Source organism: Nilaparvata lugens, chromosome 4 (assembly GCF_014356525.2).
Source record: "Nilaparvata lugens isolate BPH chromosome 4, ASM1435652v1, whole genome shotgun sequence".
In the NCBI taxonomy this organism is placed as follows: Eukaryota; Metazoa; Arthropoda; class Insecta; order Hemiptera; family Delphacidae; genus Nilaparvata; species Nilaparvata lugens.
This window is the reverse complement of record NC_052507.1, coordinates 34,195,170-34,212,307: the sequence shown is the minus strand read 5'-3', so window position 1 is coordinate 34,212,307 and position 17,138 is coordinate 34,195,170. Positions and strand designations below refer to the sequence as shown.

The 17,138-nt window shown below is 32.5% G+C and overlaps 1 protein-coding gene across 1 annotated transcript in view; it reads left to right on the top strand.

The window, feature by feature from the left end:
* LOC111062947 overlaps nt 1-17,138 on the top strand; it is a 77,265-nt gene that overhangs the window by 13,189 nt on the left and 46,938 nt on the right. Inside the window, exons 7-11 of the mRNA XM_039426980.1 lie at nt 615-966; nt 2,415-2,554; nt 4,308-4,416; nt 6,374-6,513; nt 8,913-9,163. Of these exons, the coding sequence (XP_039282914.1) occupies nt 615-966; nt 2,415-2,554; nt 4,308-4,416; nt 6,374-6,513; nt 8,913-9,163 (992 nt within the window). The remainder of the gene's footprint in view (nt 1-614; nt 967-2,414; nt 2,555-4,307; nt 4,417-6,373; nt 6,514-8,912; nt 9,164-17,138) is intronic.

The following is a 17,138-nucleotide window of genomic DNA, read 5'->3' as shown; positions in this document are numbered from 1 at the left end:
ATTCTTATTGTGTTGTAAATTACTTTTTTCTTTATATTTTCAAATTTCTCAACATGAAATAATTAAACTCAAAGTTGATTTTCAAATTGGTAGAATGTGAAGGATTGGACCTATTTAAATGCAGTACTTTCAACCCTTAGTAGAACCATTTAAAATACAAAACAAAAATGTTAGTATTTTATTATTTCATGAAAAGTTTCAAAACATTTCATTAATACTGAATAAATCCAGCTTCAAGATACTTTGGAATTCACAATCTCAATTATTGTATGTGTAGAATAAAAACACAATATATATCATATTTTATAATCATCAAGTATTAGTAGAAAATACAACATATTGTGGTTTTGTTTTATCATGGATGAATTCAACAACATCTCTTAATACATCGTTTAATCAATCATTGGTTTCAAATAAATTTTGTAATTTTCAACAAAATAAGAACTTGAATTTCAAGTTTATTTCATAATTTACCCTGTAATTTATTATTTGCTAGCATCTCGAAATAAGAATTTGCAATAGTTCTGCCCATTCACAGATCAATAGTATTACTGAACTTTTTTTTTGATTTCTTATCAAACCTTTATTTTATAACTTATTTCATAATTTTACAGGTTAGAAATTCTGGAAAACATTTTCTCGCTGCTATTCCTGCGTTCTGAAGACTTCCGAGAAGATCCCATATCCGACAGTGGTGCCGAGGATGACGATAGAGTGATACGGGACTCGTCATTGAATATGTTTTCTCCAGAACGTCAAAATACTTTTGAAACCTCGTTTAAAGAGACGAAACTGGCTGTGAATATGGGAATGACATCGCAGTCTCTACCACCCATCGGTGAGGTGCACTCTCCTCAAATATCGAGATCTGACTTGCCGCTCTATGCGTCCCCACCAGTGCGCAGAACTCTATCGACTTCGAATCTGGCCAGTGAGAGTAAGACAAAAGAAGAAAGAAAGAAAAAGGTGAGTAAAAATAGAAAAACAGTTAATGAGAGTGAAAAGTTAGTAATATACCCCTTCTCTTGTTATTAGCTTGAGAATCTCTCTGGTTTGACTATAAATAAATAGATCCAAATTATTGAAATAACAACACTATCTTTTGCCCTTTCGACTTTAAGGGCCGGTTTCCGAGCTCGGGATTTAGCTAAGTTCTAGACTTTGAACAGCTGGAGTCAGAAAATTGGATTTCCAAAACGGGGCGTAGTTGTAGTCCACGTTTAAATAAAATTAAAAACTAGAAAATTGAACACAAAGTAAAATAAAGAGAAAATGGTGTAAAGTTTCAGCTATTTTGAATTATTTAGGGATGTTTCATTCCGTCAAGGAAAAAAGTTTTCAATTATAGAAATTAGAAAAAAAAGATTATCATAAAAAACTACGACGACGCTCCATTTCGGAAAGCCAATTTTCTGACTCCAGCTGTTTAAAGTCTAGAACTTAGCTAAATCCCGAGCTCGGAAACAGGACCAAATAGTTTCATTCACACAAAGCTTGAGTTTCAATGCTCATGGCACTATAAGTGACACTCAACTTCGAATCAAATCATATCAATTTATTTTCAATTTTCACAGTATATACAGAGCATGAAATTACCATAGTTACGGAAATAATTACAAGATAACTAAAAAATCACAATCATATCCCAAAGAACATCACAAAAATCATTATGGAAAATAATCTCAAAGGTTACAAAAACCTGTTTGGGCTGAAAAAAGGAAGTGTTACTGTTAACTTAACACAAAGCAAATTAAGAAAGAAAAAAAAACTTAAAAGACAAGAAAAAAAGGAAAGAGAACTTCAGTATCAGAAACTTAACTTTAACTTTAATGTTTAACTTTTATGTTAATAGAACTATTCAAGTAGAAAAGACAACTTATTCTGCTTTCATCTTATTGTGGACAGTGGTGCATGGAACAATTCTTCGAAATATTTGAAGCAGTATTCAACTCAAGTGTTCTTATTACATAGTTTCACATCATGAATTCCATTCTTATATATTCTGTATTTATTGTAGACTAGCAGTTAACCAGTGCTCCGCAAGGGTGCATTTTAAAACTTGATCAACTGAAAACTTGATGTAATGCAATCTTGAAGAATTGAAAATAGGCCCATAACCATCCTCGGTTCATATGCAAAATCTCAAGTTAATCATTCCAGTAGTTCAGACGTGATAATGCGTCAAACATAATTTTCCTATCCCGTACGTGTATAAGCCAGTTATTTTCTTTCTTATAGTATAGATTTACTTCATAATAATTCATATTTCTCACTCTTCAAAATGCAAGCTCTACACTGTTGTGGAATAAATACTTATTACAAATATATTTTGTAAAGCGTAGTTCATATTATATTGCATAGCATCTCTGAATTAATTACTTCTATATTGTTAATAATACGTGAAATTCTTGCAGACAAACATCTTGGAAAGAGGCGAAGGGTTCCTTTGCAATGGAACATTGGTGAAGAAACTTATATTGTTGGTGAAGAATTGTGTTGATAATTTCGATTGCACATCCGATGGTTACCATGAGATTCAAGAATCATTTCAAAGGTAATAAAGGACAATCTATTATCTATTATTTTTAGTTCTTTAAATAACTCCTTATTTATCATGATTATAATAATGTTATTTATTAACTCTATTTCTTTTTATTCTAATTATTATGTTTCTTATAGTTTCCAATTATGATTGTAATCCTTTTATTTCATTTATTGTATACTAGCAGGTAACCCGTGCTTCGCAAGGGTCTATTTTAAAACTTGACGTAATGAAATCCAGAAGAATTGAAAATAGGCCTATAAGAATCCTCGGTTGATTAAGAATTTATAAGCAGCATTTCAAGTAAATCAGTCCAGTAGTTCAGATGATGCGTCAAACATAATTCCCCTATCCTCTACACGTGTGTGTACGTCTTTAAGCCAGTTCTTTCCTCTATTATAGTATAGAAGATGATAGATGGATATATCATCCATTTATCTATCAGCTTCTATACTATAATAAAGGAAATGAATGAGAATAAATTTTGAAAGGTTTGAGATATCGATGTGCGGTTTTCACCATACCTTTTCTCTGGAAATCCTGTATCGGAATCATGTATCATATGACCACCTTTCAATTAAAAAAAGAAGTTGTATTCAAAATGGTGGTTCCAAAATGGCGGAAAAAAATTCGGGTGCGACGGTAAACCTGTCTTTATCATTCGAAAAGGATCCCCAATCATACCTATCTTCTAATTTCCCTTCTAAGAGAAATGTTCTGCTGCTTCCTTACAACAACTGAAAGCATGACAAATAATTGAAAACTTGACAAACTGAAAACTTGATGTAATCAAATATTGAAGAATTTAAAATAGGTTTATAACCATCCTCGGTTAAGCAAGAATCTATATATGCAAAATTTCAAGTTAATCAGTCCAGTAGTTCAGACGTGATGATGCGTCAAACATAATAATTTTCCTATACTACTTTACTCCTGTATACGTTTATAATCCAGTTCTTTAATATAATAAAATTTTTTAATTCCGATCATATGATTTTGTGATTTTTTTATGAAATCGTATGTACTATTAATGAAGTTTGAATATTATATTCTGAAAAATCAAGAAGGAAAATTGAAATTTGGGCTTCCAGGTGCACGGGATTGATATTTTTAGAATCTATGTTCAAAATTAGGAGATCTAAATCATTCCCGTTTTTCCGGTATGCAATCCACAAGTTGACACGTTTTGATGCGAACAAACGAACACACGAACAAACACAACACTACTCTCTCTTATTATATAGAAGAAGAAGATTACTCTTGATTCACGACAAATAAGCTATTTTATTTTATTTATACTTAATTTAAATTCAACGTTGTGAATAATTTTGTTTTGATCTGGCACCTGCTGAAAAACCCACGGGTTTAGCAGGACCCAACAATGTAAAAATGTTTTTCTAATAAAATTGTTTGATTGTTTGAAATATCCATTAGAAATGAATAAAATAGAATAATAATTTCTAAACATTTCACTTACATGGTGGAGCTCTTTCGAACTTAACATTCATCATTGACACTATGTGATAATAAAGGTAATGAAGTAAAATGTATTATATAATATCATAAAGTAGAAGTGAATCAAACATAATTTGTAACAATTTTACTCATTTGGTGGAGCTCTTTCGAATCAAGCATCCATCTTTGACATTGTGTAAGTTTTCAACCGTGATACACGTTACCTGAATGAGGCTGCTGTTTCATGAAGATAACATAGCATTGGAGTGAACCAGGAAATTGTTGAAATGAATCATTATTGTTATGCCAGGCTGAACCGGGCAGTTGAGGACGGTTTGTGGAGGTTGGAGATGCTGTCTCTGGACACGGAGCACACCCATCGCGCCGAGACGCCGGCGCCGCCCTGCCAGACCGAGTGGGTCTACCTATCTCATGCACGAGAAGGAGGTTACAAAGTCCATTTCTCAAGGATTGGGTGGACCCCCCATTAGTACCCCAGGGAATAGACTCATGTCAGTTGTCTCGTGAAAAACATGGCTTTTTAGTCATTATCCGCCATTTTTCTCAAGAATATTACAGAGCTCCTGGAATTTTCCCAGAAATGAGACTCATGCCAGTTGATAGGGCTTATGAATAGCTATCCATGGTATAAATTTGAAGAAAATCGTTAGAGCCATTTTCGAGAAAAACGTGAAAACATGGTTTTTTAATCATTATTCGCCATTTTTCTCAAGAATATTACGGAGCTCTTGAAATTTTCCCTGAAATGAGACTTATGCCAGTTGATAGGGCTTATGGATAGCTATCCATGGTATAAATTTGAAGAAAATCGTTAGAGCCATTTTCGAGAAAAACGTGAAAACATGGTTTTTTAGTAATTATCCGCCATTTTTTCCGCCATCTTGAATTGAATTTTATTGAATTTCTTATTGTCGGGTCCTCATGGTATAAGGACCTTAAGTTTAAAATTTCTAGTCAATCGGTTAATTAGGAATGGAGTTATCGTGTTCACAGACATACACACATACACACACACACATACACACACACACACACATACACACACACAGACCAATACCCAAAAATCATGTTTTTGGACTCAGGGGACCTTGAAACGTATAGAAAACTTGAAATTGGGGTACCTTAATCTTTTTTGGAAAGCAATACTTTCCTTACCTATGGTAGTAGGGCAAGGAAAGTAACTAGAAAATTGAACACAAAGTAAAATAAAGAGAAAATAGTATAAAGTTTCAGCTATTTTGAATTATTTAGGGATGTTTCATTCCGTCAAGGAAAAAAGTTTTCAATTATAGAAATTAGAAAAAAAAAATTATCATAAAAACTACGACGACGCTCCATTTCGGAAAGCAAATTTTCTGACTCCAGCTGTTAAAAGTCTAGAACTTAGCTAAATCCCGAGCTCGGAAACAGGACCAAATAGTTTCATTCACACAAAGCTTGAGTTTCAATGCTCATGGCACTATAAGTGACACTCAACTTCGAATCAAATCATATCAATTTATTTTCAATTTTCACAGTATATACAGAGCATGAAATTACCATAGTTACGGAAATAATTACAAGATAACTAAAAAATCACAATCATACCCCAAAGAACATCACAAAAATCATTATGGAAAATAATCTCAAAGGTTACAAAAACCTGTTTGGGCTGAAAAAAGGAAGTGTTACAGTTAACTTAACACAAAGCAAATTAAGAAAGGAAAAAAACTTAAAAGACAAGAAAAAAGGAAAGAGAACTTCAGTATCAGAAACTTAACTTTAACTTTAATGTTTAACTTTTATGTTAATAGAACTATTCAAGTAGAAAAGACAACTTATTCTGCTTTCATCTTATTGTGGACAGTGGTGCATGGAACAATTCTTCGAAATATTTGAAGCAGTATTCAACTCAAGTGTTCTTATTACATAGTTTCACATCATGAATTCCATTCTTATAAATTCTGTATTTATTGTAGACTAGCAGTTAACCAGTGCTCCGCAAGGGTGCATTTTAAAACTTGATCAACTGAAAACTTGATGTAATGCAATCTTGGAGAATTGAAAATAGGCCCATAACCATCCTCGGTTCATATGCAAAATCTCAAGTTAATCATTCCAGTAGTTCAGACGTGATAATGCGTCAAACATAATTTTCCTATCCCGTACGTGTATAAGCCAGTTATTTTCTTTCTTATAGTATAGATTTACTTCATAATAATTCATATTTCTCACTCTTCAAAATGCAAGCTCTACACTGTTGTGGAATAAATACTTATTACAAATATATTTTGTAAAGCGTAGTTCATATTATATTGCATAGCATCTCTGAATTAATTACTTCTATATTGTTAATAATACGTGAAATTCTTGCAGACAAACATCTTGGAAAGAGGCGAAGGGTTCCTTTGCAATGGAACATTGGTGAAGAAACTTATATTGTTGGTGAAGAATTGTGTTGATAATTTCGATTGCACATCCGATGGTTACCATGAGATTCAAGAATCATTTCAAAGGTAATAAAGGACAATCTTTTATCTATTATTTTTAGTTCTTTAACCCCAGAGAGACACACTTACTTTATGCTAACGCAGTGGACACACTGGGGTGTTAAACACCCCAATTTTATCTTGCATGTTTCTTTGAAAAATATAGAGGAAAAAGTACTTAGCCCATACTTGATTATTTTTGTTCCAAGTGCATACAAAATCGAAAGTAAAGCACTGCTTATCAATATGTATACTAGTTTTAGAAGTACGTATGTCCCGCCTGAGTGTTGGAGCTCCTAATCTGGGTTGAAGGAATGGCTTGATCATTGCCAATGACAACTTCATCAAAAACTCACGTCTCTTCATTTTATTGTTTAGAGCCTCAAGTGGTAGAGAATCATAGCATTTATTCCAATTTGATCCATCATCCCATACCACATTCGTAGTGGTCAATACAAGTAAATCTTTGTAAAAAAGTATTTGATAAAAGTCCTACGTAAAAGACACTCTGGGGTGTTGGACACCCCAAACGAAGAACAAGATTAGCTGGTGACCTTGTAGAATGCTATTACTGACTGGAAGTGGTGGTGAGCAGTTGATAATGCTTCAAACCTAATTTAGACTGAGCGAAAATTCCCATCTGTTTGATATTGTCAACTGCAGGACAGAAAAAAAATCCCCGGGGTGTGAAACACCCCAGTGTGTCTCTTTAGGGTTAAATAACTCCTTATTTATCATGATTATAATAATGTTATTTATTAACTCTATTTATTTTTATTCTAATTATTATGCTTCTTATAGTTTCCAATTATGATTGTAATCCTTTTATTTCATTTATTGTATACTAGCAGGTAACCCGTGCTTCGCAAGGGTCTATTTTAAAACTTGACGTAATGAAATCCAGAAGAATTGAAAATAGGCCTATAAGAATCCTCGGTTGATTAAGAATTTATAAGCAGCATTTCAAGTAAATCAGTCCAGTAGTTCAGACGTGATGATGCGTCAAACATAATTCTCCTATCCTCTACACGTGTGTGTACGTCTTTAAGCCAGTTCTTTCCTCTATTATAGTATAGAAGATGATAGATAGATGGATATATCATCCATTTATCTATCAGCTTCTATACTATAATAAAGGAAATGAATGAGAATAAATTTTGAAAGGCTTCAGATATCGATGTGCGGTTTTCACCATACCTTTTCTCTGGAAATCCTGTATCGGAATCATGTATCATATGACCACCTTTCAATTAAAAAAAGAAGTTGTATTCAAAATGGCGGAAAAAATTCGGGTGCGACGGTAAACCTGTCTTAATCATTCGAAAAGGATCCCCAATCATACCTATCTTCTAATTTCCCTTCTAAGAGAAATTTTCTGCTGCTTCCTTACAACAACTGAAAGCATGACAAATAATTGAAAACTTGACAAACTGAAAACTTGATGTAATCAAATATTGAAGAATTTAAAATAGGTTTATAACCATCCTCGGTTAAGCAAGAATCTATATATGCAAAATTTCAAGTTAATCAGTCCAGTAGTTCAGACGTGATGATGCGTCGTCAAACATAATAATTTTCCTATACTACTTTACTCCTGTATACGTTTATAATCCAGTTCTTTAATATAATAAAAATTTTTAATTCCGATCATATGATTTGGTGATTTTTTTATGAAATCGTATGTACTATTAATGAAGTTTGAATATTATATTCTGAAAAATCAAGAAGGAAAATTCAAATTTGGGCTTCCAGGTGCACGGGATTGATATTTTTAGAATCTATGTTCAAAATTAGGAGATCTAAATCATTCCCGTTTTTCCGGTATGCAATCCACAAGTTGACACGTTTTGATGCGAACAAACGAACACACGAACAAACACAACACTACTCTCTCTTATTATATAGAAGAAGAAGATTACTCTTGATTCACGACAAATAAGCTATTTTATTTTATTTATACTTAATTTAAATTCAACGTTGTGAATAATTTTGTTTTGATCTGGCACCTGCTGAAAAACCCACGGGTTTAGCAGGACCCAACAATGTAAAAATGTTTTTCTAATAAAATTGTTTGATTGTTTGAAATATCCATTAGAAATGAATAAAATAGAATAATAATTTCTAAACATTTCACTTACATGGTGGAGCTCTTTCGAACTTAACATTCATCATTGACACTATGTGATAATAAAGGTAATGAAGTAAAATGTATTATATAATATCATCAAGTAGAAGTGAATCAAACATAATTTGTAACAATTTTACTCATTTGGTGGAGCTCTTTCGAATCAAGCATCCATCTTTGACATTGTGTAAGTTTTCAACCGTGATACACGTGACCTGAATGAGGCTGCTGTTTCATGAAGATAACATAGCATTGGAGTGAACCAGGAAATTGTTGAAATGAATCATTCTTGTTATGCCAGGCTGAACCGGGCAGTTGAGGACGGTTTGTGGAGGTTGGAGATGCTGTCTCTGGACACGGAGCACACCCATCGCGCCGAGACGCCGGCGCCGCCCTGCCAGACCGAGTGGGTCTACAACGCTAGCGAGGGCTCCGACAGTGACCCGGAAACGTCGCAGAGCATCCCCTTTCAGCGGCAAACATCCGTCCGCCGATCCAAAAGAACCGCCACTGAAAGCACCGACAAGTCTAGCGAATCGGGATCCAACACAGGTATTAATTGTCAGAGACAATAAAAACTAAATTGGAAATAGCATTTTTTCATATGCTAATTAATGAATAATTATTATTAAACAAAAATCCCAATTAATTGGGATAAATAATAATTAAAAATAAATAATTAAAAATGTCAATTCCTGCAATTCAAAAGCAAATATAATTCAACTAGCAAGAACCCGTGCTTCGCAAGGATCTATTTTAAAACTTGACTGACTTTCATTACTTGACGTAATGAAATTTTGAAGAATTGAGAATAGGCCTATAACCATCCTTGGTTAATTAAGAATCTATAAGCAAAATTTCAAGTTAATTAGTCCAGTAGTTCAGACGTGATGATGCGTCAAACATAATTTTCCTATCCCGTACGTGCATAAGCCAGCTCTTTACTTAATATCAAAAAAAATCAAAATCAATTTATTTCCATGAAGAACAAAAAATACAAAATATTCATTTTTTACATTATACTTGGAATTTACACTGCAAGGTCTTGGGACCCGTGCGCAGTGTAAGAGTGTTGTATTTTCATTGAGTAAAATTACTAAGAAATTTTTTTAATCGTACTGTATTTGCTATGTTTTGATTTAAACTAGAAGAATATGAAAACTGTAAAAAATAAAAGAGAAAAAGACAGAAAGAACTGATAGATAAAGAAAGAGAAAAAGACAGAAAGAACTGATAGACAAAGAAAGAGAAAAAGACAGAAAGAGCTGATAGATAAAGAAAGAAACTGAAAGTTTAAAAACTAATATAACTGAACGAAACGCCATTGTTAAAGATAAGTTAAGTTAAGAAATTTTCTGTATTGAGAAATAATAATATTGAGATATAGTAGAAAAAGGGAAATATAGAAAGATATATAGAAAAAAGTGACATAATAGATTTATTTTTCATCCAAAATGTATTTTGATCCTCCATATTCAAGCATTCACTCAGAAAAGGCGATCTGTAATATTAGATTCATTGATCCATTTTTCCATTTTAACAATGAGCTTGTTATTGATGCTATTTGTTATAAAGTGATGAGGGATGAAATTTACCAATCTAGAACAAGTGAACATGAACTGTCTCCCACAAACACTCAAATTTACTCTGGAAATTTACTCTTTCTAATATAATTATTATAGATATAGTTAACGACTGCAAGAGATAGGACTGTGGAACAGAATAGTGGTGGAACTATGATAGCGCCAGAAGTGTCTCAAACACAATAGTAGGTACTACATGAACTTTTTGAAAGTGATTTGAAAAAATGTTAAAACAACAGAACTGAATCCTTATCATTCTACCTTCATTTAGAGAGGCTTTAGTTTGAGCCAAATGGAAATCTATTTATAAAAAAATGAATGTTTGATTGTGTGTTTGTTCCCTGTAGACTTGAAAACTACGTGACATAACGGCATGAAACTTTGGGAATATGTTGTGTGAATATTGGGGATGGTTTCTGAACAGAAATTTTAATAGGGGGGCTAATAATAATTATCTATTAATACATTTTACAGACATATGTTTTCGAAATTTTCGGCCGAGCGGCTACTGGAGAACGAAAAGATGATCATGATTCAAGATCATATTGTGATAATATGATTTAGCATCTAAAGTTACCAGCTGTAATAAACATATCACCCTGTGATAAATTATTGTGTACTGGTATTAAAACGGTAGTTTGGAGTTGAAGTGTAGTCGAATGGTACCAGCTGTTGATAATGGTTCCTTAGAAGACCTATACAAATAATTATTATCACTCCCCTATCATTGAGAAACTGGAAAATGTTGAAAAAAATTATTCACCTAATGAAAGAGAGTATATATAAATATATTGTATAGTATATATGTATAGTATTCATATTGCATTCATTAATTACTGAAGAATGAAAGAATAATTTACAATTTTTTGAATTTAGCTTAGCTTATATTCATCCTAAAATGGAAAGAATATGGAATTCTGTGTGATTCATCGTACATCGCATATTTCCTGGACCATATATCGACAATCTACAGCTATGAAAACATTGAATATTTTTCTTTGAAACCCTGATGTAACCTTTTTTTTAATTGAAAACTTTACTGATAGATATTACTACCAATTGATTGAGAAGAATAATATGTTTTCGGAATAATGAATGCTGCATGACTAAGCACATAGGAAGTCCGTATTGAGATGTAAATGAACATGTTGATTGTCAGATAAATTTCATGATTCACCAAATAAAGTCAAGTGTAACATGAGATACATTGGCGGTGCGAAGTTCGCTGGGTAAGCTAGTTGTAAATTAAGCTTTATTATTAATAGACAACGCTGAAAAAGACAGGCTCAATCACCAGGAATACTATAAATCTGTCAGTTTGTCGGGGCTTAGCCTTTTAGTATAGGTAGAAGAAGAAGAGGAAGAAGAAGAGAAAGAAGAAGAAGAAGAAGAGAAAGAAGGAGAAGAGGAGTAAGAAGAAGAAGCAGAAGTAGAAGAAAAAAAGAAGAAGAAGATAGATTATTATGTTGCTTTGGCCTGTGATCTGTATAAATGTCCTGTAACAACTAAAGGTGCGTCCACACATGCCGAACCGAACCGCGCAGCAAACCGTGCATTCCTCCGAACATCTTGCCTTTCAACGAACATGAGCATATGTTTCATAATGTTAAAAATCAGCTGTTAATCATTCGCCGTACCGTACTCCGAACCATTCGCCGTGCCGCTTGCCTCTGTTCTAACTGCTCGCCTCACCTCACTCAGAACGCTGAACTTTTCAGCCAATCAGAGCCCTCGATACAATTCGCCGTGCAGCTCGCTCCACAATATTTTGGCTATCCATCACAAGTGGAAAACATGCGAACATGAATACAGAAGTATGGGCAATTTTTTATTTGATTAAATTCATGTTTTGAAGAATTCATTGTTACGAATGATAAATTGATAGGAGCTTATAAATATTTTCTAATTCAAATGAAATAACTTCTGAAAAAAATAATGATTGGATAAATACCAATATTGAATTATTGTTGATCAAGAACTAAGTACATCGACAATTCATTCAACTAATTCTGTATTGATGAAATTATAATCATTTTCTCTATTGATAATCAATTCCATCAACTAATCATCAACTAACTGAAAAAAGTACTTCAATTTCCATAAATTTATTAATAGAATTATATAAATCTAAAGTGTAGGTCATATCTAAATTCACAAAGAGTTCCATTCTTGTTGGCAAGATAGATGTTATTCAATGCAGAAATCATTGTTATTTTACTAAAAGATAGGATAAAATGAATAGTTCTTTTTCAGGGGGAGTTTTGACAACCAACAAAACTCATTTTTCATTTGAAGAAATAATATCAAAAAGGTGCAGAGGACTTTTTTGTTCAGCTTGCCAAAATACCCCTCATTTCAATATTAAAATTTTCGACTGATTGTACAGTGAGTCAATCATTCTATCAAGGCTTGAATAATTTTGAAATTTTAATAAAATAAAAATGGTAGAGAATAAATTATCATGTAGATATCAACACCTTTATTTAAAGACATATTGAGTGCATACGGATAAGTACAAATTTTGTGTTTATTTCATTATTAATTGTTTCTTGATCACGTTTTATCATTTTGTTTTAGATTTTAATTCTTAATTCTATTTTAAAAAGCCAAACACCGTTTAGAGGTTAGTTTGAGGTTAGGTTTTCGAGATTTAAAAATAAACATAGATAGTTTACTTGACTAAAATTATAACCAAATTAAAATCCTATCATTTATAAATCAATTATTATTATTGCAAGTAATATAATTTCTTAGATAGGAAGATGAGCTCAAGTAAAACACCGAAGGTTAATAATAGAAATGTAAACATTGCGGGAGTACTTACGCGTTCCCAAAACCAAAATTCAAAAACGCCAAAACCAAAAACCCCAGTTCTTCAAACTACTTTAGCCGAAAAAGTTGCTCAACTACAAAGTAGCCACACTAATTTAAAAAACCAATTAGAAGTAACTTTAAAAACGTCTGAGGAAGAAAGGTTAGGGATGGTAGAAGAAATTAAATCTTTGGAACTGATTATAAAATTACAAGATGAAGACCATAAAAAAGAAATACTAAATCTAAAAATCAATGTAGTCTAATGTCGGAGGAAATAAAGAAACTAAAATCTAAATTTGATAATACTAAATGTATGATAGAACCTCCGTCCAAATGCAAAAAAATAGAATCTAACCTAAATGATGGGAAATGCTCTGAAAATGGTCGAAATAAAACAGTGAGGTTTTGAAGACAGCAACCAAAAATATAGCTGAGGGAAATAAAGATAGGAAAGGGAGAGTTCTGCTACTGACGTCCAGTCATGGACGTGATTGCAGTGATCTCCTCGATAAAAGATTAAAAAATAAATTTGATGTCCAATGTTTTTTCAAGCCAAGTGCATCAATTAATGCAGTTGTAGAGTCAGCTAGGGAACAAACTAAAGACTTTGATGAAAATGACTATCTAATTGTACTGGGTGGCTCAAATAATATAAATGAACCTAACTTGAATCATCTTCCTCAAGTAACAGAAAAAATCAAGGAAATTGTGCCACTCAGCAAAAAAACAAACTTAATAATAAGTACTATTCCTAATAGGTTTGATAGGCCAGAATTAAATGAAGCAATCAATTCGACAAACAAATCAATCCATAATACAATCAACAGCCTAAAAAATAAGAATTCTAAACAACTGGGGATTTGTTTTCTAAATGAAAGGCTGAAAAGACATAACTTTACTAATCATGGGTTGCATCTAAATCGATCTGGCAAAGTAATCTTTTGTAATAGATTGGCAGAGCTGATTGAAAGCCGTTTGCAATCCTCTGATTTAAAAACAGTCAAAAAAACAAATAACGATTTTTTAGTAAATTGGCTCAAAACAGGGAAAGGGAAATAGCTACAAATGCTAGAGATAGAGTAGCACAAGATGGTAAGGTTTTTAGTATTTATCATCAAAATATTCAGTATCTACGCAACAAAATTGACAGATTAGAAGTATTTCTTAAACAGGAGGATCCTGACATTGTTATTTTCACAGAGCATGGCTTAAAAATAAGGAAATAAATCAAGTCAGGATTCCAGGCTATTCACTGAGATCAGAATTTTGTAGAATAGCTCATAGAAGTGGTGGTGTATGTATATTCACTAGCAATGCTAAACATACCCAAACTTATGAACTGGATTTTGTTAAGAGATTTTCTGTTGAGATGGATTTAGAGGTGACGGGACTAAGGTTAAAAATTGATGATCGATTTGAGGTAGCAGTGTTAGGTATCTATAGGTCACCAAATGGAGACTGGCAAAAATTTTGTGAGCTGCTCCATACACTTTTGGAAATTACAACCGCTCGTTTCACAAATGTTATAGTAGTAGGAGATTTCAATACCGATTTTGCCAGGCAGGATAAAATGACAGAGGATATTAGAGATATTATTAATATGAATAATTTAGAAATTAAGGTCCACGAATATACAAGAGTAACTCGAACTTCACAGACAATTATTGATAATATCCTCACAAATATAGAAGGTTGTAATGTCAGGTTAGGTAGCTCAGATCTATCAGATCATAACTATCAAATTTTAGATGTTAAGTTGCAGGGCCAGAATCCAAGCAGAAAAAAAACTTTTGTGAAAGAAATTCAGCAATATGAGCTAGGAAATATAAATTGTTTGAAGCAGGAACTGCTTCAAGAAAATTGGAGTAGTGTTTATAACAGTTGTAACCTAAATTACAAATATAAGCAATTCATTGATACTCTAAGATTTCACATTAGTGTATGCTGTCCGATAAAAAAAGTCAAAGTAAAAAGTAAATTAAACAAAGTAGATGAATGGATAACTGAAGATATCCTTACTCAAAGAAATATTGTTAGGGAAGCTTATGAGGAATTTAAATTAGTGAGGGATGTTCCGAGTGAGGTCAAATACAAATGTCTAAAGAAAAACTATGCAAAAGAAGTGAGGAAAGCTAAGTGTAAGAAAACAGCTGAAATATTAACAACTAGTACCAATTTTAACTCTGCTGTTTGGGAGGTAATTAATAGAAATAGGAGAGCAGCTCAAAAAGATACAGTTACTAATGTCCCTAGGATAATCGATGAACATGGAAATTATATGGATGATAGTATAGACATTTGTAACTTTTTCAATAAATATTATCAACAGGTTGCATATAATCTCCAAAAGTCACTGAACACTAATACTTATAATACAACTACATTAAATGCTGAGCCAATTGAAAAGGTATTTAAATTTCATCCATTATCAAGAGATGAGTTGTCAAGAATAATAAAAAATTTGAATAACAAAAAAACAGTAGGATTGGATGGGGTCTCAAGCAAAATTTTAAAAGAATGTGAAAATGAATTACTGGACCCTTTATTGCATCTCCTTAATACTTCACTAGAGCAGGGTATTTTCCCTGATGATCTGAAACAAGGAAAAATTTTGCCAATTTTCAAGAGCGGTGATTCTGAAAGAGTTGAAAATTATAGACCCATTAGTATTCTAAATGTAATAAGTAAAATTTTTGAAAGAGTAGTTTTAAATAGGTTATTGATGCACCTGGAAGAAATTAATTTCATATGTGATGAACAGCATGGGTTCCAGAAAGGGAAATCTACTAAGACTGCAATAGTATCCCTTGTTGAAAGACTAATAGATATAATAGATTCAGGTGAGAAGGCAGCCGCAATATTTCTTGATTTATCCAAAGCTTTTGATTGTGTGAACCATAGAATATTATTGGAAATACTAAAAACTGTAGGTGTGAATGGTATAGAACTAAAATGGTTTGAATCATATCTCATAGGTAGAAACCAGTGTGTTGAGCTTACCAAGGTGGATGGGAATGAAATAGTAAAAATTAAATCTCAAAAACTGGAGGTCCAGGCTGGAGTACCTCAAGGCTCAATTCTGGGTCCCTTACTGTTTCTGTTGTATGTGAACCAATTACCAAAAGAGTTAAAAGATCACAGAGCTCTGTTGTTTGCTGATGACACATCGCTTATCTTTAACAATTATTTATTAGATAGTCTAGAAATAAATGCTTTTACTGGAGTACAGTCAATTGTCCAATTCTTGAAGCAAAGGCAATTAACAATAAATAGTAAGAAATGTCAATTCCTACAATTCAAAAGTAAATATAATTCAGTAGAGGATAGAGAAATAAATGTGTTTGTAGAGGAAAATGAATTAGACCAAGAAGAGAAAGTAGCATTCTTGGGAATTTTATTGGACAGGAAATTAACATGGCATCCTTACATTGAGAGGATATGTAATAAGATATCATCTGGGGTATTTGTCCTGCGGCAGCTTGCTAGGCTGAATGATAAAAAACTACTGTTAACTGCTTACCATGGACTTATACTATCTCATATTAGGTATGCTATTTTAGTATGGGGTAATTCATCTCAACAAAATATGGACAGAGTGTTTAAGATTCAAAAGAAGGCACTCAGATGTATAGAGAAAGTGAATAGGTTAGACTCTTGTAGGCCTTTATTTAAAAAGCTTGGTCTATTAACTGTGCCATCTTTGTATGTATATGAAGTTGTAATGCATGTGAAAACGAGTGGTGTGATCCAGAATTCAGATGTTCATGAGTATAATACGCGAAACAGAGCAGATTATCATATAATGGGTCACAATAGTAGGTTATTTGAACAAAAACCAGATTATATTGGTAGGAAATTTTATAACAAGCTACCTCAAATCTTGAAAAGTAATGATGATTTGAAGATTTTCAAAAAACAAATGAAAAAATATTTAGTTGATAGAGCTTTTTATAGTGTACAAGAATTCCTTTCAAACCTAAACTAGGTTGAACTACTTAGTGTTAGAATTATTATGTAATAACATGACTTGTCTTATACTCCATGACTGGAGTCTTTAGGACGTAATCTTAAAAAAAAAAAAAAAAAAAAAAAAAAAAAAAAAAAAAAAAAAATATTGCCGATACAGCATT